Below are 24,362 nucleotides of genomic sequence, written 5' to 3'. Positions count from 1 at the left end.
GTACATTTACTGTATACATTTACTAATCCATTTCCTTTTCCAGACTGGAAGCAAAGAGGCATGCCCATTCTTAACTCATTTTTTAACCAATTCTGAAAATAATAATGGAAAATTTTAACTGAGTTCAAATTCCAGCTAGTAATATAACCTTGGCCAAGTTAAATTAAACCCTATAGCCTCAGTTTACTTATCTGTGAAATTATGCTATGCAGTGGTGCCAAAAAGAATAATAAACGTTAAGAAACAGGGCAGAAGCTGGCACAGTGTATTATGCCATTAGAGGTATCCATTATTGTAGAATTATCTTAGAATTATCTTAGGTGAGTAGCTAGAGTACTAAAAATTTGGAATCTTTACAAGATATGGGCTTGAATCCTAATTCTGACACTCACTGTCTTTATTTTGGGCTTTATTCCTTAACCTCTCAACTTTACTTCTCTCTGTAAAATGAGGATATAATCTACAAATAGGGTAATTAATATGAAATAAATTAACATTATATACATAGTAGGCACTCAATAAGTTTGTTAAATCATATTACTTGAACAGAAATATCAACTTCAAAAAGTCAAAACTGTTTTAAACGCCCGAGGCCTAGAAGGTTGGCCTCAATTCTCAAGTGTTTCAGAATGGACTACTTACAACAGAACCTTGAATTACGTATGAGAACTCATCAACTGACTGCTGACTTCTGATTCTTCCTGAGCTAGACACTACTCACATGTCCTCTGTAAATCATGACCCGAGAGTTTGCTTGGAGCAGTTCCACTTGGACTTTTTCCTCTTCTTACCTCTTTATCTTCTTGCCCTCCCTAGGCCAGGCATCATCTCCCTTAACCAATCCAATCCACAATGAAAATATAGTCACTTTCAGCATCTCAATTTTGTCCTGGTTTCTCCATAATAATACTACCCATTTCCACTCCTTTGCAAGGTGGATGCTCCTGCTGTTATACTGAAGTCACTCAACAATAAAATGAGACCAATGACTAACGTCATCTTGGGAGTGATTATTATTCAGTGAGATCAAATGGTTAAGAATTTGCTATCTCAGAAAAACAGGAATTAGGCAGGCAAGTTTTCCCTTCTGCTTTTTTTAAAAAAGTTTTGTGCTATGTAATAATATGTAAAATTTACATATATATGTAAGTTATGAAGCATACAAATAAATGAGTGAACCCACAATTCAAATTAAGAATATTTCTAGTATCACTTAAAGTTCCATATTTGCCACCCCCAGAAATAACCACTCTCCTGAATGTTTATCATTCCTTTATTTTTTCAATTTTATTATGAAAATATTACTCATAAATACAATATATAAATACTATAGTAGCATTAGTTATATTACTGTCTTTCTTAATATGTAAGACACAGTGTTTCATTATGCAGAAATGACTGCTATCCTTTCAAAAGTCTACTTACAAGGTTGACCCTTGACTAATTTCTAGAACTTGGATTTTGAGGGGTCCCATCATTCCCACAACTGAGTAGCTTACTATGCCTAAACTGGATGTACAAACAACAGTTTACTCTGAATGCCTGCTTTCCTTTTGGAAGTTTGGATTTTGGTATGTGCCAGGCAGAAGAAACCTACGTGACCGCTCTCAATAAAAACCCTAGGTGCCCGAGTGAGTCTAACGAGCTTCCCTAGGAGATGACATTTCATATATGTTGTCACAGCCCACTGCTGGGGGAATAAAGCATGCCCTTAATCCCACTGGGAGAGAATCCCTGGAAGCCTTGCTTCCCCCAGACTTCACCCCACATCTTTTCCCTTTCCCAGTTTTGCTTTGTATTAATATCTTTTTGCCATAATAAGTCACAGCCATGAGCACAACTATGTGCTGAGTCTTGTGAATTCTCTGAGCAAATCATCAAAGCTGGGGGCTAGTCTTCAGGGACCCCTGACATAATTATATAATGTGTGCTACATACCATATATAATGGTTATTTTATTTGATATATTTCTAAGGAACATGATTCCATAAAATAGACTCATACTGTATATTTCCAAGACTTATTTTTACTAAACATTGTTTTAAAAATTAATCCATGTTTTAAAGTGTATACCTAAGGTTCATTCATTTTCCACTAATTCCACTATGATTATAACAGAATTCATGGAGTCACTCTCCAGTTAATAAGTATTGACAGTTTCCACATTTTTGCTATCATGAGCAATACAGCTACAAACTTACTTGCACATCTCCTTGAGCATGATTACAAGAATTTACTTCTCTAGGATATATATAAAAGAGGAATGAAATTGCTAATACCTTTACAAGATAAAGCCAAATTATCTTCCAAAATTTTTCTATCAGGAGACTCCTAGGTCTCACCAAAACATAGGAGTTATCACTAATCTATATATCCTAAGTATCAGTCATTAAAATTTTGACTCATTTTTCTAGTTTATCAAAAAAGAGTGTGTATGAGGGATATAATCAAACAGCATTAAGAGTATAAGCTTGTAGACATTTATTGAGCATGTGGCTTGTGTCAGGCCCTATGCGATTTGCTTTTTTAATAATAGTTTCATCCTCATGATATATAAAATATATTAATTAAACTGAATGAAATAAAATCTACAGGCCAGCAGGGACTCTTGGGAATTCTCTACTTAGTCCCCGTGCATGCCTATGGATTTGATAATCATCTTAAAGAAAGAATGTGTCTTTAAATCCCAGATACCTACAAGCAGACTTTCTCTGGGTTCCTTCTAGGAGCAAAGTGACCTATTGTTCCAGTTTGTCTAGGACTGAGGGGTTTCCTGAAAGCTGGACTTTCAGCACAAAAACCAGGAAAAGCCCATATAAATGAAGATAGCTGACCAACCTTCTGGAGTCAAGACACGTTGGTTCTTGTCCTACTCTGCTGCTTACCAGCAACGTGATCTCAGGAATAACCACTTCCCCTCTCTAAGCCTTTAGATGTCAAGTTTGGGCTATTTTCTACTGTTTCTTAAACCATGCAACTAATGCCCTTGGTCAAAATAAGTATTAAACAAAGATACAGTTAACTAATATATCAAGAAAAATACAGTTAACTACAAAAAACACAAGAGATGTATAAGCTGTTTAAAAACAACTGGCCAGATACCACAACTTTTTAAATGTAACTATCAAAGCTGAACCATTAAACTCTTGGTCATGTAATATGTGATATTCTTCCTTATCTAATCCTAAATGTTTTATAAACTCAATTTTCCTATATGACAACTATATGCAAAACTCTGTTAACTATTATACTTTAATTACCTAGTAAGTTTTCATCATTCTCAAATCTTTAAAGACTGAACTTCCTAAATATCTGACTTAACAACCATTAGGGAAATGAAGGGCAAACTTTAAGAGGAAAATAAAACAAAGAATTAATCCAATATTACCTTTTAAATGTATCAAAAACACCTGAATCATCAAAATTAATGGCATCGGGGTGTCCAGGAGGTAGACATACATCGCCAACATGAACTTCACAACATGGAATGCCATGCTGTACCACAGTCAAGCTTGGATAAAATGATGACCAACCTAAAGTTAAACAATGTTGCATAAAGGATGAGGACTCACAGAAAGCACCCTACTTCAGAACAGACATATCATTTCTATACCTTAAAAATAAAGTTATTGCTAAGTCTCAAGAGATTCTCTAACACAAGTCATGTATCTTTACAATAAAGTACTAGATAAGTATTTCCTTTCAGCAATGTAAGAGCCCTCTAAAACTAGCTTATCATTCAGCATTTTATTATATATAGGGCTCCTCTATCAATCAGCACTTCCATCAGTCTACAATGACAATAAGTGATAAATGATGACTGAGACGATGAAATAGTTTCTGAATTATAAAATTATGTTTAACATGGTGTTACTATAATAAGGCTCTGAAGAGTGATTCAGGTTTATGTCATATTTGGTAACTCTTAATGAAAATGTGATAACCAGATCACTACATTCCCCAAACTATACCAAGATAACAGAAAGCTTATTATAGTATGCTACATGAATCTAAAAATTTCTTACACTCACAGGAAATAGAGTTCCACCTGACTACTGCTAAGATACTTAAGCACCATTAGGTATTATTATAAGCATTCCCTATGGTAGTTTTTTATTTAGTTTGAAAGATGTTTTCCCCTCAAATTATTTTTTCTTAATCATCAAAGCTACAGACATAATTACAGATTTAAGAAGCTTTGTTTAAAAAACGTTAGTACAAATGCAATTCAAGCCCTACCTTTATTTTTAACATAGAAAGGGTGGTCCAGCTTACACTCTACGGTAAGTAAACCATCTTCTACTGTACCAGGATCAAAAGTCAACTTCAGTACAGACTCGCCAAATGATACACTTTCTTCATGTGATAACAACTTTAGACCATCAGAACCATAGCCCTGAAAATATATGCATAGCGTGAATGAATTGGAAATATTCAATTCAAAACACCGTGAAGTTCCCATTACATGTAAGACTTTGTGGAAAAGGTAAAAATAACCAAGACAGGATCCCTGCCATTAAAGAGCTTTCAAACCCAGTAGTGAAGAAAGACACATATATAAATAACTAGACTGGAATAAGCAATTACACTCAAGCATAAATAATGGTGATGCAGTTTAATAAAGAGTTATTAATTCCAAAAGAGAGATTAAGGAGGATTTTCAATTCCAATTGCAACTGAGAATGCAACTTAGAAAGATGGAAGGACATGCCTTGCACCAAGAAATCTGTAATTAACAACTTCTTTGGGAAGTGCTGAGTATTTGCTAAAAATACAAGGTGAGTTCAGATCTGGGGCAAATAAAGTTAATAAAGAGAGGCCAGTTAGTAAAGGCCTCTTAAAGACAAGCAAAGTACTTACACTTTTTGCTTAGAAGGTATTGGGAAATCAATCAAAGTGTTTTCATCAGTATGACTGTCAATTTTTAAGATGATGGTAAATAAGAAGAGACTCTACAGAAGGAAAGATCTCATATTCAATTACTTGAGGATATAATGAGAGACACCTCTTATAGACCTGAATTGACAAGTGCAATGGTAATAGAAGCAGACGAATTTATTGAATATTGAATTTATTGAATGAATATTGAGCATTTAACACATGCCACATGGCAGGATCTGAAAATACACACACTAACAAACATGATCCTTACCCTTACATTCACCGAAAAATAAAGGAGACAAACATGCCAAAAGCTTGCTATAGTATCCAAGCATAATTATGCTAACGCATGAACAAGGTAATGAATAAGAGAGAATGACTTAAAAATTTTTACAGAATTAGAATGAAATGAATATAAATTGAAGAAATGGAATAGTAAAAGACTAACTTCATGGTTTTGAATCTGGTAATCAAGAAGGAGGATAATAATAACTTTAAAAGAATAGGAGAAAAGTAAGCCAAGAGGAAGAAAAAGGTGAGGGCAGTTTTGGTCATACTAAGCTTAGTTCAAATAACTGACTGATATTCATGTAGAGATGTCTAACATGCAGCTGGAAATGTGCAGGTGAAGGTTATAGACATAGACTGGCAAATAATGAAATTACAAAATCTTCTAATTCTCAGGGCTACAGGAGACCTTAAAAGTAATCCAATCCCATTTTTCAGATCAGGCAGCCAATACTCAGAGGGGTTAACAATCTGCCTAAGATCAGTAACACAGATAATTGCTGGAGAAGCTATAAAGAGAGTCCAGGTTTCCTGACTCCAAGTCCAGAGTGCTTTCCACAGGACACGATGGAGGCGCTGCTGACATTATCAGGAGAGAGGAACTGGTGAAGAAAGTGAAGGGGGCAGAATCTTGTCTAATATTCAGCATTGTGGACAGTCAAGTACCAGGCCTAAAAGACTGAGAATCAGGATGCTGCCATGCTACACAAATCAAGGGAAGACAATGTCAGGAACTAACCCAATGTGTCAAATATTGTACAGATGGCAAACAGAACAAATAAGGTCTCTCATCCTAGAAATCAGAATAAAGCTAGTAACCTTTGAGACAATTTTTGTAGAGCAGTAGAGGCGAAAGTTAAGACTATTGTGAACTTACTAAAGTGAAGAGTAAAGCAAGGGGAGGAAACTGAAGGCAGCCAAGACAGGACAATTTTTCTCAAGAGACTTAATAGTGAGACACAGCAGGATCAAAAAAAGAATTTGTACAAGCACATCTCACATGCCCATTTTCTTGCCTACAGGAGAGATGGAGAAATTAAAAATTTCAAAGTGAAAGGTGTCAACTTTATCCTAATATTGCTCACTACTGCTTTTGCTCATCAACTTAGAAAATGCTAGTTTTAGTAACTTAATATAAAACAGCTTATATAAAGTACCTTAACATAATTGACTGTCAATAATCTATAGGGGAATTAATCACTTTGTAGATTACCTAAGGCAAGGCTTTGGTTAGTTAATTTATTCATTACATACTTCTTTTTTTTTTTTTTTTTTTTTGAGACAGAGTCTCGCTCTGTCGCCCAGGCTGGAGTGCAGTGGCGCAATCTCGGCTCACTGCAAGCTCCACCTCCCGGGTTCACGCCATTCTCCTGCCTCAGCCTCCTGAATAGCTGGGACTAAAGGCGCCCACCACCTCGCCCGGCTAATATTTTTGTATTTTTAGTATAGAGACGGGGTTTCACCGTGTTAGCCAGGATGGTCTCCATCTCCTGACCTCGTGAGCTGCCCATCTCAGCCTCCCAAAGTGCTGGGATTACAGGCGTGAGCCACCGCGCCCAGCCTCATTACATATTTGTAATATCAGTTTTCCCCAATGTAAAGTGTATAAAACACAAAGAAGCACCAAGAAATATACTATTTCCCATCCAAGAAAGCATGATAGAAAGGCAAACCTAAAATCAATGCTCCTCCCCATCAGACTAAGCAATGAGTGGTCATAAAAGTTCTCTACCTAAAATGTAAGATGTCATTTAAATATGAAAGTGAATGGAGGATATTTCTGTAGATTAACAACATATCTTGTTTCATTTTTAAAGATTTTGAAAAAATTTTTCAGACTTTTAAATTAACCTTGTGAATGCCCATTTGAAGATCTTCCTCATTATCACAGCCTTCAGCTCTAGCAAAATCTTCAACATCTTGCCATTCCTTATTGCTTCCCTTATGAAAGCACAGTCGTGTGCCTAAGGTTTAGGTAGAAAACAAGTATTAGACATGTGACTGTACTAGACAAGTAAGCTGTAGAAAATTCAAGGTTTTTTTTTTTTACCTTTCAAAAAACAGTGCCAGACAGTTGAAGGCCAGGAATTGCACCATCCCAAATCATCATCATCTGACAGGGAGGACATGCAGAAAATGCCAGATTCTGACTCACTATTTGCCTATGGAGAAAAATATTATCAACTTTTTTATTTGTTTTTAAAATATACCTTTTAATATCTGTTTTCATCTCATGTCTTTAGGCCCATGCTTGTAGGCGGGTAACTTAATAATTCTAAACTTAAGGAAAATATAACGCCTTCAAAAACTGAAGATTGTCAGGCTATGGGAGAATTTGCTAAAAAAAAAAAAAAGACACACACACACACACAACAAAGTTTTTGGAAGCTTAAGTTATATGCACATTCCCATTAATAATAAACTTTCCTAACACATAGTAGAGCTGTATATAAAATCAAATCCAGATCACTAACAGAACAGTGAGACTATTTCCTATGGGGAAAGTTAATGTATTTCAACTGTTGTGCAAACTTTGTAAAAGTTTAACCTCATAAATAAACTTACCCTTTCATGTCTTACTGGTGTTTCCTCCTTCCAATGGTGATGAGGGAAGGCTGGCTCACTCTTCGAAGAAGAGGACACTGGTGGAGGGCGTGCATAGGAATGTAAACTTTTGCTAGTGGCTATGATGTGTACAGGAGATGATCTAAAATAAAGCAACAGTTTTAACCGTAAGCATAGGTCCTTAAAGTAGATCTTTCCTGTTGATGAAATAACTTCGTATTTAAAATGCCAATGTTATTACATTGAACACATCTATGGTAAACATGAATAAAGACAGCAAGATTTCATTTTATAATCATATTCCTTAACTCCTTATCCAAATCCTCCTCACATTTTAGATACCATTTTTTCAGATTTGACAATATATTTTAAATTACGACTACGGTTTCATTTATCCCATTCATTTTTCTATCAATATATATACATGTGTGTATTTCATTCGTGAATGTTAATATCCACTTATGCAGGGCGTCCTATCCATTTCTTTCTTCTACTTTGATGTACTCAGTAACTCCCAGTATGAAGACAGCATTTAAGCTTAATGTAACCAACTCTGAACTCTTTATCTACCAACCACATATCACTGGAGAGATGTAACAACTACCTTAAGCAAAAATGCTTAAACTTTTTATAGCAGAGAGCAGCCTATCCACCCTCCTCGTAACTGGACACTATTTCTTGTTTTCTAATGCAAACTTGCTGAAAAGCAACTACATATAAGGTCTAGTTTTTTATCCCCAAGGATCACCTTAAAAAAAAAACTTTATCCCTTCCCCTCTTCTCTTCCCCTCAAAAGTCTCTTTTACCAGACAATGCTCCCTTTAGAGTATATGGAGCTCCCAGGAGCATACCCAGATCCTTCCCTCACAAACAAACCAGATATTCATGGGTGGGGTAACAGAAAGAAACAAGCTTATAAAGGATGATTAATGACGTGTACGGACTCAGCAGTCTGGAAAGGAAGCAGAGAGGAAGACAGTCAGGTGGCGGAGGGAAAACCATCTGAAAGTAAGGTCCCAAATCAGGATAATTGTTGAGATGCCAAATAGACATGTGGTGCTTAACAGAAAAAGTTTATGCATATCTATACTAATACTCTTTAAAAAGGAGAGGAAGGGCCAGGTGTGGTGGCTCACGCCTGTAATCCCACCCAGCACTTTGGGAGGCCGAGGCGGGCAGATCACGAGGTCAGGAGATCAAGACCATCCTGGCTAACACGGTGAAACCCCATCTCTACTACAAATACCAAAAACTAGCCAGGTGTGGTGGTGGGCGCCTGAGTCCCAGCTACTCAGGAGCCTGAGGCAGGAGAATGGCGTGAACCTGGGAGGTGGAGCTTGCAGTGGGCCGAGATTGCGCCACTGCACTCCAGCCTGTGCAACAGAACAAGACTCTGTCTCAAAAACACAAAAAAAAAAAGAGAGAGAAAGGACATCTTTCCAATTTTTCCCTTATTTCCTGAGAAATTGTATTAGCCCTTCAATTTCTACTTTATCCTCATTAACATTTTGCATTTTACCTTTCCAGAAATTATTTTTACATAAGGATCTATACTTTGCTTTCATGTTCATATCACTCCTTAAATCAAAAGGCCCTCAGATATCCATGCATTTTAGCATACTCTCCAAGTTTTGATTTCAAATTATATGCTAAATGTTTCATCTTTTGCCCAAAAACTGCCCATCCTGTTATTACACATTTAGATATAAATGAAGTATCAGAGAATGGCCAAACTGCTAAATATTCCTTTTGTTCATCCCTGACTCCCTAATTTTAAAAAGTGAGTTTTATCAGTTCTTCTGTTTAACCACTTAAAACGGAAGTGACAAAAAGTAAAAATAAATAAAAATGAAGAACAATGTGATATTCTAAAATGTATATGGCCTGAATACTCTGTGAAAATTAACATGCTAAACATGTCTCAACACTCACAGCATTGATTTCTTCACTTCTCTATCTATGCAGGGGTAATATAAATTTTTACCTGTCCTCAACTCCTTAACTGTACAGTTAAGACTTCAGATATCAAAGCTCAGTAACATAGTTTAACACCCAACAAGAAGCTGCATGAGCAGACAGTGTTAGGAGGCAGGCCAGAGAGCAGAGCATTACTCAAAATGCTGGACAGAATAATACATCCTCAGGGAGATACTCCTTCCTTTATGTCTTATGTTTTTATTTACACTGATTTTCTTCTGAAGGGTTTACACACTTTCCATAAACTGTATTATTAATCCTATGACTCTGCTGTAAAAACTGAAAAAAGTATTATCTCTAGAGAAAGGAAACAAATCCGATAGTTAAATCGGATTTTTTTAAAAAATAATAATAATTTTTAGCTTTTTGACTATTAAGATTACAACGAAAACTAGGACTATAAAGGAAATAGGAACTCTGAAAGGAAGTTTTCTTTCCTATGGAAACAAACATGGAATTAAACTGAAGTTAACTAAATTCAATTTGCTCTAGTCAAGATCAATATCCTGCTAAATACAAGAAAAGCAGCACAACTTAATAGATTACAAGAAAAGTGAGATTTCATACCTAATAAGTTTATTCTTTGGCAATGCATTACACTCAGGAGCACTAACAAAGTTTACAGTTATTCCTACATTACCTAGTATAAAACTCTGGTCTATCATTTCCTACTCACAGGTGTGCAAATATGGGCATTTCTCTCCCTTATAAACTGTCATATTTATCCATTTCTTTTTAGGGATAAACAATAAAGTGTTTTCCACTTAGGTCTCCCTAGGCATATTAGCTGGAAGCTTCCATAATTTCATAGCACACTCATTTTCTTAAACTCTGTCTAGATATATGAAACAGTGTTGCCCACTTTTAATCCACTTTTGTAAGTTTAAGATTTCAATATTAGCAAATTTTAGAATTAGCAAACAGGCAAATAACATAAGGCCACATAAACTACGGAAGAAATAAACCTAGACCAAAGGAACCCAACTCAAGTTTGATAAGTTTAAAATATAATCTTGATTACAACTCTGCTTCTTTAGACAAATATAATTTTCATTTCTATATGTAGAAATGTACAGTAAAATTATTTCATGGTATAATTTATTTTAATCATTTACAAATATTTTTTACCCTATGGTTCTCATTATCACCTTTAATTCTCAAAATATGAAATCATGGTAGTAAGTGAAATAAGTCTTTGATCATTAGATAAGGAGCTTAATTCTAATGACTTAAATTCTAATAATTTAAAGCATTATTACTTTCAAACTAGAAAAAATTTTAAACAAAACCTTTTTGTAATGATAGAATTTTTAAATAAAAATATAATCAATGCTCCTACCTATTGTAAAATGAGCACTGCATCAGTGGACTTTGTGGACTGGTTGCGATATTTGCCAATTCTGTTAGCCAGTCCACCTCATTTTCACGGTAAGTAGTTTCTGGTATGTCTGAGGTATTTTGGTTCCAAGATGGTCTTGTGTATTCTTGATGTGAAACATCTGAACTCAACTGGTACATGCCAGATTGGGTAGGATCACTTTGAACTGCCTGAAGTTCAGGAAGGTCATCTGCAAATATAAGCACACTCAAAATCATAAAAAGGAAATTAATACAAGGAATAATATTATAACTGCAGTTAAAAGAGAAGTCAATTTTAGCTAATTAATTTTGAGAGAGGAAAAGCATAAATTTAACATTCTGTTCACAGACTGGAAAAACATGATTTGCTTTGTGTTTTCTGCTTTTTATTCCCCCTCGGTTTTTGTACCTCACCTAGGAGTGACCCATATGCCATTGAGACATTTTTACATTAACAAGTTAATGAAGAAAAGCACATTTTATGTGTGCATTATGTACTTACTAATCACATACTTTAATAACCTGTTATACAGACTATAATGAAAACAATAATTTCCATAATAATATAGATCACATAAATATTTATGCTACTACTTACACAACTCTGTGTTAAAGTATTTCTTTTCACTAATAAATTCTGATCTTGTTAATATTTACTGGTTATTTTTTCCTATAAGTGCATTCTTAAAAGGTAGTTCACAATACCCTTTCAGTTCCCCACAAGATGACTAGAAATATTACTCAAGTACCATTCATGTACACACCAAGCACTATAAGGAACACTGAATTCCAAAATACTGAATTCTTTAAAAAAAATTATATATATATTCTTTAAAAAAAAAAAAATATATATATATATATATATATATATTTGTACGTATGTGTGTATGCAGTAGGAAAGAAAAAGCATCTTTAAGGCTTAAAAAAAAAACAACTCTCCATGAAACACATACTACAAACTCCACAAACCTACTGGGTCCCTTAAATATACAAGTCAAGAAAACTTCTAGTCTCCTCAATGTCACTATAAAAGTATGTATAATTCTATTCAGGCAAATATTCCAGAACAGTCTACTAAAACTGAAATGTCCTAATCTTTAAAAAAAAAAGAAAAATTTTTTTTGAGACACGGTCTCACTCTGTTGCCCAGGCTGGAGTGCAGTGGTACAATTATAGCTCCCTGAAGCCTTGGATCCCTGGGCTCAAGTGATCCTCACGCCTCTGCCTCTCAAGTAGCTAGGACTATAGGCATGTGCCCACCATGCCCAGCTAATAAAAAAAAAAAAATTTGTAGAGATGAGATCTCGCTACGTTGACCTGGCTGGTCTTGAACTCCTGGTCTCAAAATGATCCTCCCACCTTGTCCTCCCAAAGTGCTGGGATTACTAGCGTGAACCATCATGCCAAGCCAAACTGAAATGTTTTAATTAGAAGTACTGACTCAGGATATCCGTTCATAAAAACTGACTTCTTTCATGGAGTCATGAAGGAGCCAAGGAGTTCTAGAACATCACACCAATTTAAAATAATTCTACCCTACAATTTTCATGCTGGTATAGCTATTTCCTTTCCCTCATTGCCTTTGACCAACGTTCATTTACTGCAAAGGGTTCATTTGTTCTGAAGTTCAGGAAATTAACTACTTTTTAAACGAAGTCATAGGTGGAAGGGGCATGTTATTTTACTCCCCTGGGCCCTAAGTTTCTGAGTTCCTCCTTAAACCAAAAACATGATGGAGGAAGATCAACTACCTGATTAAAATGGCACTCCTTGCTCAAAAGTAACCAGTACTAAATAAATACTAGGGCCCAGAAAATCCTTGGCATTCAAGCAGGTTATGTGTCCCAAGAGCTTAAGAGCTCCAAATTTCCAAACATTACCACAGTACATAATCTCCTCCATTTCATCATTTGTAAAAATAAGACAGCTGTATCTTCTCCCCAGCGTTTTTATAAACATGAAGGGAAACCCCCATATATTAAATGGGGGCAACACCAAGCTGAAAAGCTGGGCAGCAAGCCAAGGTCACTCATTAGCTCTATACGCCTGAACACCAGCCTCGAAGCAATACAATTCAAAAACATACCTCAACAAACTTACACATTTCTACAGGTCACGTATCTCAAGGAGTTGTTCAGCAATAGTGACAACCATAAATGTCAGATCCTCAAGTTTCAAGGGTCCACTGCAATTTCCACATCATACCAGCAAATCTGCCACGAAGAGTGGCTAAGCATATTTTACTGAGCTCTCTCAAGTATGTTTCAAAAGTAGCATCTTTCGAAAAGCCACAAGTGGGGTCCAGTCTTTATACACAAAGTAGTTTAATTTAATAATCTGTAAATGAGTCTCTACAATAACCACAAACAGCCCAACTCATGTTGATTTTAAGTACTATTTTAAAAGCAATAACAGAATGTTGAAAATTTCTAATATACAAATACTTCATATCTTTTTCTAGCCAGTCAAGGTTGGTGGAGAAGCGGGCTAAGTATGAAAAGTTATATGAATCTTAGTGAGATTCCTATGTAACTTTTAATTTTGCTTACCAAGCTCCATGTGCTCATCACAAGAGTTATATCCAGGTGAAGATGGCAAATTCTCATTACACTGCAGCAACTCCAATGAGTCATTCATTCCTGAGGTTCTCTTGTCCATCACCAACAGGAGTTTCTGTACTGCATTAGGCATCTGATTTGTCTTCACTTCCCACACCATGTTATGGTGCTCTGACTTAAAATAAAAACATAAGAAATAATGTCAAGCCACGCAATTTGGGCATTACACAAACCTAAAATAAATCAGAGACATGACAATGTTGGTTTTTTTGTTGTTATTGTTGGTTTTTTGAGACATAGTCACACTCTGTCGCCCAGACTGCAGTGCAGTGGCATGATCTCAGCTCACTACAAACTCCACCTCCCGGGTTCAAGCAATTCTCCAGCCTCAGCCACCGAAGTAGGGACGATTACAGGCATGCGCCACCATGCCCAGCTGATTTTTGTATTTTTAGAAGAGATGTGGTTTCGTCATGTTGGCCAGGCTGGTCTCGAACTCCTGACCTCAAGATATCCACCCACCTGGGCCTCCCAAAGTTCTGGGATTACCTGTGTGAGCCATCATGCCCCGCCACAATGTTACATTTTAACTAAATTATACACTGCCATTTATAGCTCCCTCAAATCCTTTAGACTCAGATGACTCCTTAATATCTTGGCCTACAACTGAATACTCAGCAATAAATTACATCTCAATCCCAAAAGATTAATATCTTGAATTATAAAAAAAAAATATTTTCTGCTGAAGAAAAATGGCATTATATATACTTTTATTTCTTTAACCTAGTAACCTTCCTTTCAGATGCAAAAACTGAGACTAATAGGACTCTTTTTTTCACTTGTACCTTCAAATTCAAAAGGAAATTTAAAAACTTTCCTCAATAAAAGTTAAAAAGACTGGAGGAATATTCTATTTTTTCATTTATTATTTTTAAGATTCTATTTTAATGTCTCTATTTACTGTGTTTATTTTGTTTCCTCATTCTGAAAGTGAACTACTTCAGCACACTTAAAAAAAAATACATTTTCTTTTTTTTGAGACGGAGGAGTCTCGCTCTGTGACCCAGCCTGGAGGGCAGAGGCATGATCTCAGCTCACTGCAACCTCCACCTCCTGGGTTCAAGTGATTCTCCTGCCTAAGCCTCCCGAGTAGCTGGGATTACAGGTGCATGCCACCACGCCCAGCTACTTTTTTGTATTTTCAGTAGAGACATGGTTTTGCCATGTTGGCTAGGCTGGTCTCAAACTCCTGACCTCAGGTGATCCACCCGCCTCGGCCTCCCAAAGTGCTGGGATTACAGGCATGAACCACCGCGCCCAACCAAAAAAAATACATTGTCTAAACAACATTTAAGAGTTTCCTAAAATGGTCATATATTATAATTCTCATAAAAATAAAACTGTTCTTAGGTTTTCTTAATGAAAATTTGGGACCTGGCCATGATAAAAGATACCTGTCATTCTGAATAAGATATTATGTCTAGAAAGATGAATAATAATCATGGGAAATTTAAACAACTAGTAAATCTACCTGCAAGCCTACAAAATTATCAGAAGGAAGAGAATACGGGTTAACACATTTAAATAATTTATCAGCAAAATCCAACAACTAAATATTATTATGAAAGGAAAATGTGGTTATACCTTTTATTCCACCCTTTGGACAATGATCAAATTAGTTCTTTATTTAACATAAGCAACAATGGTAAGATTTTCTGATTTATCAGGCTCTAGTCTAAATTCCATTTTTTAAAAAAGTTCCAGCCTGATGCAGTAGCTCGTGCCTATAGTTCCAGCTACTTGGGGTAGACTGAAGGGGGAGGACTACACTTCAGCCTATGCGTTAGAATCCAGCCTGGGCAATGTAGCAAGACTCCATCTCTTAAAGTTCTAATGAGTAATAAAGTTCTAATGAGTGAATATAAAATACACAAAAAAATCCTGACTTTTGCAACAACATATTTTTCCTCAAAATAAAGCAATAAAATATATTGCTGTTAAAAGTCACTGAAAGTCACTGGGGTACTACCCCAGTGCATGCTGATCAAAAGTGCACTGAAAAAATGTTAATCACTTAATATTTATAAGCTTTCTAAGCCATGATGTTAATTACCAATAAACACTGATGGCACTGATAAATTTCTTTCTACAAAGGCTTTTTCATGATCTTTTTGGTTTTGAAATGTATTCCTGACTAGAAAATACAATCGCTGTGCAAAAAAATGGGAAAAAAAAATTTTTGGAAAAAACGGTGTATTACAATCCAATTTATTCTTCATGTACATGTATACTCAATCATGTTTTTCTTCATAGTTCATATTATAGTTTGATACCTTTTTGCATAATGTAAGTTCATAAGCATTTTCCTATGTCATTAATTTTTTTCAAAGCTTTAAATGGTAACATATACATCTTAAGGATGTACCGAAATTCACTTATACCCTCTACTGCTAAATATGCTATTCTGAGTTTCTTCACTCTTCTAAACACTGAATTTATATTCTTATTTTTAAAAGTATTTGCTTACATCTGATTATTTTAGATGGCTAGATACAGGGTTCTTGACACACAGCCCAATTGCATGCATACTGCCTTACCATATGTCTAATATTCTATTTTGGATGCTATCTGCCTATACCCCTCAAAAATAACCCTTATCCTGGGCACTGCTTGAGAGCCTTGCTCAATACTGACTATACAATGTATTATGGTGTGGCAAAAAGGGCACTGGGTTAGACGTAAGGAAATGGGTTGTGATTCCAGCTTGATCACTTACCAAATATATGACCTAAGTGACTGAGTTTCTCTTCATCTGTAAAACAGAGCTAATTATACCTGCCCTACTTTCCTCTGAGAGTAGTTGTGAGGATGAAATGAAATAGTGAAAAAAGTGTAAAATGACATCTTTTGAAATTTTTTTATCCCAAGACATAGGGCAATATTAAACACACTTTGGGTTTGTAATGTCCTAAATAGAACAGTTACTGAAAATACATAGTTAATAGGTGGAAACCAGATAGCTATTCAGTTTCAACAGTCTCCTCCCTGGGAGATATTATGACAAGTCATCCACCACATCTCAATAAAAATAATGTATCATGCCATTACTTTAGGCCCCTAAAAGATGAAATTTGGAAGAAATTAACACTTCTCCAGTTTAGTACAATGTACTGATCACAATCAGTCTTAGCATATAGTTACAGCAAATATGCTGGGATATAACAATTTCACTTACATAACTAGCAACTAGAGAAAATGTGTAACGCAAATCTATTTCTCAAGTATGAAATCATGATTTTGAGCCTCCACCTGCTCCTGGGGGGGGGCGGGAAATGGAGCAAATGTAGTTTCATCAGTGATCCTCAACTCTACCCTGTGGCACACGGAATCATATATACGCTTAAAAAAACCGTTTCCCAGGCCCCATCCCCAGAGAATCTGATCTATCTGGCCTGGGGTATGGCTTTGTGCACTGGTTTCTGTTTCCAGGTGCAGAATATTGAGACACATTGGGCTAAAAATGGTAGCTAAATTCCTACTTATTAAAAAAATCATTTATTTAATAAATACTATGCACAGAGCATTGTATTAGATGAAATGTTGGACCTCACTAATGAAAATTCATCATGAGTCTTAATCTACACTTTAGTGGAAAGATATAAGCAAATGACCACAGTTCTACAGAACAGGACTTGGCTATGAATGGGTTAAAAGAAAAGAAGGGGCTGGACTCTTTGTAATCCCAGCACTTTGGGAAGCCGAGGAGGGTGGATCATGAGGTCAGGAGTTCCAGACCAGCCTGACCAACATGGTGAAATCCCATCACTACTAAAAATACAAGAATTAGTCAGGCATGGTGGCATGTGCCTGTAATCCCACCTACTTAGCAAGCTGAGGCAGGAGAATCACTTGAACCGGGAGGCAGAAGTTGCAGTGAGCCGAGATCGCGCCACTGCACTAGAGCGTGGGTGACAGAGCGAGACTCCGTTTCCAAAAAAGAAAAAAAGCCAGGCATGGTGGCTTACGCCTATAATCCCAGCACTTTGGGAGGCCCAGGCGGGCGGATCATGAGGTCAGGAGATCGAGACCATCCTGGCTAACACAGTGAAACCCCATCTCTACTAAATATACAAAAAATTAACCGGGCACGGTGGTAGACACCTGTAGTCCCAGCTACTCGGGAGGCTGAGGCAGGAGAATGGCGTGAACCCGGGAGGCAGAGCTTGCAGCGAGCAGAGATGGTGCCACTGCATTCCAGCCTGGGCGACAGAGCAAGACTCTATCTCAAAAAAAAAAAAGGAGAGAGAGAGGTCTCCCAATGAGAGAAACTCACATGAGTAAACTCATATAGCTGGCAAAGTCCTAGTGAGATCAGAGTAATGTAGAATCTAGTTTTACCACACAGTAGGATGGCCTTGTGTGTCATGTGATCATGAATACCGAGGCTATACTACTACTACTATACGGAAAGGTAGTCTAGGATCAGAGTCTTCAATTGTAGTTTAGGAAAACTATTTACAGACAAGAATAGGGGCTCTGAAATCAGGGTGCCTGAGTTTATATACCAGATTGGCCACTTATTAGCTATGTACTCTAAATAATTTACTTAAAATCTTCATGCCTTGTTTATAAAATGGAAATAAAAGTACTTACCTCACAGGCTGTTATAAAAACTCAGTGAGATAACGTGAAATGCTCAGAATAGCGCCTAACACAAAGCCTTCAATGTACAGTGGCTAGTGTTATGATTAGCAATTATCAGACAATGAAGAACCACTGAGGATTTTTTTTTTAACAGAGGTCTGACATGATCAGAACTATACTTTAAAACAGTCTCTTTGAGTCTATGGACAAAATCATACTGAAATACTGTATGAGTATGCAGGAACACCTATAACATTTTAAGGAGGGTATTAAAAAACAGAGAGAGAGCGAGCCAGCATTCACATTCCCAGTCTCTGTCTATGTAAGCCACCTGTCTCCAGCTTCCTTTGCAATGATTCTCCAAAAAGGTAATTGATAATATCAGTGCAGATTCCTTATTTAGTAACTCTTAAGAAACTAGTCACACTACATGAGTTCTTTAAACAGCTAATATTAACAGTTTAGATAGATTTTAACTCTTTCCGTAGAAATATTTCTGCCATCTTAAGTATACAGAATATAATTTAACCTATTTTGATAACTAAAAATCCTTATGAATATCTGTACGATGCTTCACATACAGATGTGAGCTACGTAGTCAACCCTATCTGAACTTAAAACATTTCCTACTTTTACCTTTATTATGAAATTCAGAAGTTGCACTACACATGTATCTCTCTTCAGAGCTATCCTTTGTGCATGAACAGTGCCGTTCTTGGGGTCCGCAGAAGCACAGCTGCACTCTATGTTGTCTTCCCCCTCCCTCTGCAGAGTTCTTTGGTTTCCTCATTCTTCCCAACTAGAACTTTTTTCTTCCCTACAGCAGGTCCTGCAGTTTCCAACATTCACCAAGTATAGTACACTAATGTCTCTTTGCAACTTCTATCATTTCTTCAGCACTTTGTCTTAGTTATCAACCACCATCCCAAAACTCCTTAAATGAAGTTGGAAAAAAACATTATTTTAATTTCAAAACAGAGCTACCTATAAATAACCAAAGGAACCAAATAAATATTTACTGAATATAAGTTCTACGTGTTCACACCTCTCATTGCTCAAGGCTATCAGAAGTTTGGTCCTGAGAAAACTGAAGTTCTGCTACTGTAAAAGTACCATACAGTAAGAGACGCTACATTTCAAGACAACAGACTTCGGTTTCATTCTTACTAGCTGTGTAACCGGGGACAGGTCACTCAATCTCAGACTTACAGTCCCTCTACTTACCTCACAGGGCTATTCTGAGAATTCAATACATGAAAACAAAATTCAAAACCATATACAAATGGAAGTTTTCTGTCTCTTCTGTCTATTCTCAACTATTTTGGAGAAAGAAAGCAAGGTCTCCAATACAGTAAAGGAATACCAGAAAAGTCCTTACATTTTTTACTCCCCTACATACATTATACCAATTACATACTCATTTTGATAAACAAGCTCCTCTTTCAAATATCTCCTGGTAGAGCTAACCCTATTGTTCATTCATGCTTTTGTATACTGCTTTGGTATCAGATTCAACACAGCTTGCCTTGTAGTTTAGTTAACTCTGCACATGTCTTCCCTTCACTACATCAGTGATTCTCAGTAAAATTTTCCAGAAGTTGTACTCTGAAATGTCATGTTCAGTATTACAAATTTTACTTTCTTGGAAGGCCCCATTGCTTTTGGTATGCAAACTACCAGAAGCAAATATCCACAAAATCTTAAGACAAGAGAGAAAGAGAGAACTAGAAAAAGCTAAGTCTCAATGAATGAAGAAGGAAACTAGGTTTTACAAAATGCCTACCTACACAGCACTTCCATGTACTTCATCTAATTTTATTTTAAACTCACAACAACTCTGTGAATAAAGTGTTATTATGGATGAAGAAAACAGGACTATGATGACTAAATGGGACCATTTTCTTTTTGAAGGAGAGAGCTGAAAGGAAAAAAAGACAAAAGGTATAGGCCAGCATGGGTTACTTCCTGCTTTCAAGTGGCTATTATGCCCTGAATCCTTACCTTTCCATCATCATTATGGAATTCACAGCAGGATCTTCTATATGCTCTCCCCTAATCCTGAAGGATTTCCATACCCAGTCCAGACCATATGCTCAAATTGTTCTCAAAGAGTGGTTGAAGAAAAGGTAATTTGCAATTAATTTCTATCTCTGAAACTGAGGTATTTTAAATGGATTACATAATTACATGCTAAAACAAGCCTCCATAACAAAGTATATTAAATGCAACTTCCTATACCAAAAGCATCTCAGAGGCCTTAATGCTATTCTTTTAAAGTATTTTCAACAAAACTTCAAACCAAAGATTTCACAGATATTTGTCTACAACTCTAGTTTGCCACTGGGCTAAGAAAAAAGATAAAACAACAAAAACCCTTAGTGGATTGGTTTTGGTCACTTAACATTTTCATGGCCCTCAACAATTAAATCTCTAGGCCTGTTTTCTTTTTTGGACCCGTTTTTTTATTCGTAAATAAGACTAATGGCCAGGCTCAATGGCTCAGGCCTGCAATGCCAGCACTTTGGGAGGCTGAGACAGGAAGATCACTTGAGCCCGGAGTTCAAGACTAATCTGGGCAACACAGCAAGACCCCATCTCTAAAAAGTTATTAAAAATAAGTAAAAACAAAAAAAATGGGACTAGTACCTATCTACCTATCAGAATTGTAGGTATAAAAGATACTACATCCCACAGACACTGCCCAATCCACATCTATACAAATTCTTAGTAATTTCATGCTCATTCAACATGAAATGCTATATTGATCAAGACAATAGAAAACCCACTAATAGCACAAGCAGTCATCCACAAACTGTTTTAGGAGTACTGTCAATTCAAATAAGTATTTAAGATGAGTCATATAATAAAACTTGACATCATCTAGAAGTTCTTATGAAACTTGTTTTCCTAAACTTGATTGTACTCCTAAACATTTTTACATTATCTATAAAAACTTGTGGAAAAAGCTTTTTTAAGCTGTTTAATAACTTTTAAAAACTCAATGAACCACATTACGGAGAAAATTATTTTTCTAGTTTCTCTATAGAAAATGATAGTAGAAATTATGAAGCACCAAAGTAAATGCTGATCAGTGTATGAAAAATGTGAATGTTACTGACATCAGGAAGTTATTAAGAATATTAGAGTATGCCATTTTTCCCTGAATTTTGTGATAAGCAGGTATCTGACAGCTTTTTTTAAAAATTCATTGTGATTCATTTTTCTATTCCAAGTAAATACTCACTTTCATACTTAACAGACATAAAATTCCTGGCATTGACTTTTTTTTTTTTTTTTTTGAGAGTAAGTCTTGTTCTGATGCCCAGGCTGGAGTACAGTGGCCTGATCTTGTCTCACTGCAACCTCTGACTCCCGGGTTCAAGCGATTCTCTTGTCTCAGCCTCCCAAGTAGCTGGGACTACAGGTGCGCGCCACCATGCCCAGCTAACTGTTATATTTTTAATACAATTTCACCATGTTGGCAAGGCTGGTCTCGAACTCCTGACCTCAGGTGATCCACCCGCCTCAGCCTCTCAAAGCGCTGGGACAGGCGTGAGACACCGCGCCAGGACAGTAACTTCTAACGAATAATGTATGCGGGGGGGTGGAGAGGGGAGTACCAGTATTTTTATTTCAAACACATATACAAAACACCAGCTTGCAATTCATCAGGAAGAACCTTCAGCGCAGAGCAGTTTAGTAAGTCCATGCCATCATGCCGCATGCCTTCTTCACTGGGCATTTCGATTAGTGAGGAAAGAATCCAAGGAAGTTAAAATATAATGGGCCGGGCGCGGTGGCTCACACCTGTAATCCGAGCAATTTGGGAGGTCGAAGCGGGCAGATCACGAGGTCAGGAGACTGAGACCACCCTGCCCAATGTGGTGAAACCCCGTCTCTACTAAAAATACAAAAAAATTAGTTGGGCGTGGTGGTGCGCACCTGTAGACCCGAGGCTGAGGCAAGAGAACCGCCTGAACCCAGGAGGCAGAGGTTGCAGTGAGCTGAGATCGCACCCCTGCACTCCAGCCTGGCGACAGAGAAAGACTCCCTCTCAAAAAAAAAAAAAAAAAAAAATATATATATATATATATAAAATATATGTATATATTATATATTTCTTATATATACACATATATATAGTGAAGGAAACAACTCTTACAGTGACGGTATCATATTTGAAGTCTGAGAGGTATGCCCTGTTAAACACACAGGATAGCAGAGACATGTAGGTAGGCAATCCTGGAAGAATGTACCCTTTTAACTAGGGTATGTAGTTAGGAGTTTCAGAAGAAAGAGGAAAGGTTTTCGAGACAGAAAACCTAAGTGGGTTTACGAAACTAAGATGAAACTAGAAAGTGAAATCAAAACTTCACTCTATAATTTATCCGTCGAGTTAGCACAAACAATATTTTGTTTTAAAGTGGTTAAATGGTTCCTCAAAAGTATAACATAACCCAAAAACTTTAAGGAGTGGATTTCTCAGTGTAATTCAAATTTCCTTGAAACTTTGTCAACTACTGTCTACCTAGCAATAACTGAGTTTAACCAAGGAAACTGAACAGAAGACCGACTCTACCACTCATTTATTTGCAAGATAAAATAACAACAAAAAAACTACAAGACATACATTGCAGATTTAGATCACTGTTAAATAATCAGAAAAGTATTTGCAAATGTTAAAATTATTCTAATTCTCAAAAAGTACCTTTAATTTCAAAACCACTATTACGAGTGGTTATGGCTATTTAGAGTGAAGTAGTATTAATAAATCTAAAGCCTCCATCCGAGCTGTTAGTAGGACTCCATCGCTTCCCAGGATGTATAACTCCTTTTCTAAGCCTCCTCTCGTCCTGGCATCATTGGCAACGTGAGCCAGAAACAGAACAAACAGAAAACTTGAGTAGTACCTCGCTGTCAGTGCTCCTTCTAAAAACGACAATAGCTGGTAACTCCCTAAGTATGAACTCTGGAGTGCAGAGTGCACAGCGGAGAGTGAAATACCCTAGACAGCACGCAGCATTTAAAGCTACAAAAACCTGGCTGTTGACTTCGCCTGGCTTGTTTTGTTTTGTTTCAATCAGCCTGCGGCGGCAGCATAGGTTGAAAGGCGGAGGCTGGAATCGCCTGCCAAGCCTCCTCTTTGGGTCACACAGAGCAGCGCCTCTCGGTTCACGCCAAGTCCATCCCCCACCCTCTTTCGCCATTCATCGCGTTCCCCTCCCTTCCCCCCATCATGTGACCACAGCCCGGACTCCGGGCTTGTTTTTCCCCTCGGCTCTGCCCCAGCGCGCAGGCGCCTGGGAGCCCATTCATTCGAACTGCGTAACAATGAGCCCCGGGGCCCAGCGGCTCCGCGAGCTCCCCGGCTCGGCAGGAGCCCCCTTCGGTACAGAAGGAGGCGGCGCCTCACTGCGGTCCCCCACCTCAGGCCGGCCCCCCACCACTGGCCAAGCTCCGACCCTCCGCCCACAAGCGGGGAGTTGAAGTCAAACTTTCCTGGGCAGCCCCGGCGCCGCGTCGGCCCCTTCCCCCGCCCTGGCCCGCCCCATCTCCACACCCGGCCCGGCCACCCACCGCGCGACCCGACCCCGAGCGTCGCCCTCCCGCTGCCTCCTCCCGGCTCCCGCCCGAGACCCCCTAGCGCCGCCGTCCCGAAGCCCAGGTGAGGTGAGCTCGCGGGAGACGCTGGTCCGGTGGGCTCGCCGCGGACACCAATCGAACGGTTAACTGCCCCCACTCCAAGGGCGACCCTCCGAGGAAGAAGAACCAGGACCCGAGCCCTTCCGGCTGCCCGATCCCCCGCGCTCCTGCCCCTCCCTTCCCCACCCCCACCTCTTCCCGAACTGAAAGACAACAAACCTGCCGCGAAGTGCCGGCAGCCCAGGCGCGGGCCGCCCCGGCCACGACAACACCACCAGCAGCTCTCGTACCCCCTCTCCGACCTACGTCGGCCTCCCCCGCGCGGGTTACTCCTCCCGCTGCCGCTCTTACTCCTCAACCGAAACTTTCCTACTTACCAAACCCGTCGCCATTACCAAGTCTTTCAAGCTTCGTCTTCCCCCTCCCCTCAACCCCCTAGGGGTTGAG

The 24,362-nt window shown here is 37.9% G+C and overlaps 1 protein-coding gene across 3 annotated transcripts in view; it reads right to left on the bottom strand.

Annotated features, from left to right (window-relative positions):
• The window catches only part of HBP1 (HMG-box transcription factor 1), a 33,385-nt gene extending 9,023 nt beyond the window's left edge, over positions 1-24,362 (bottom strand). Inside the window, exons 1-8 of one of the 3 annotated variants that reach the window (XM_007982538.3) lie at positions 24,293-24,362; positions 13,620-13,803; positions 11,051-11,279; positions 7,735-7,876; positions 7,220-7,331; positions 7,021-7,133; positions 4,240-4,396; positions 3,389-3,533 (exon numbers count right to left, since the gene is read on the bottom strand). In XM_007982538.3, the coding sequence (XP_007980729.2) occupies positions 3,389-3,533; positions 4,240-4,396; positions 7,021-7,133; positions 7,220-7,331; positions 7,735-7,876; positions 11,051-11,279; positions 13,620-13,803; positions 24,293-24,307 (1,097 nt within the window). In that variant the 5' untranslated portion in view covers positions 24,308-24,362. Of the gene's footprint in view, positions 1-3,388; positions 3,534-4,239; positions 4,397-7,020; positions 7,134-7,219; positions 7,332-7,734; positions 7,877-11,050; positions 11,280-13,619; positions 13,804-18,908; positions 18,993-24,134 lie in introns of those variants that run through there. The other 2 variants (XM_007982539.3, XM_007982540.3) reach the window with 2 other exon arrangements.

Source organism: Chlorocebus sabaeus, chromosome 21 (assembly GCF_047675955.1).
Source record: "Chlorocebus sabaeus isolate Y175 chromosome 21, mChlSab1.0.hap1, whole genome shotgun sequence".
Classification (NCBI taxonomy): Eukaryota; Metazoa; Chordata; class Mammalia; order Primates; family Cercopithecidae; genus Chlorocebus; species Chlorocebus sabaeus.
The sequence above is the reverse complement of the archived record's forward strand: the minus strand, read 5'-3'. Positions and strand labels throughout refer to the sequence as shown.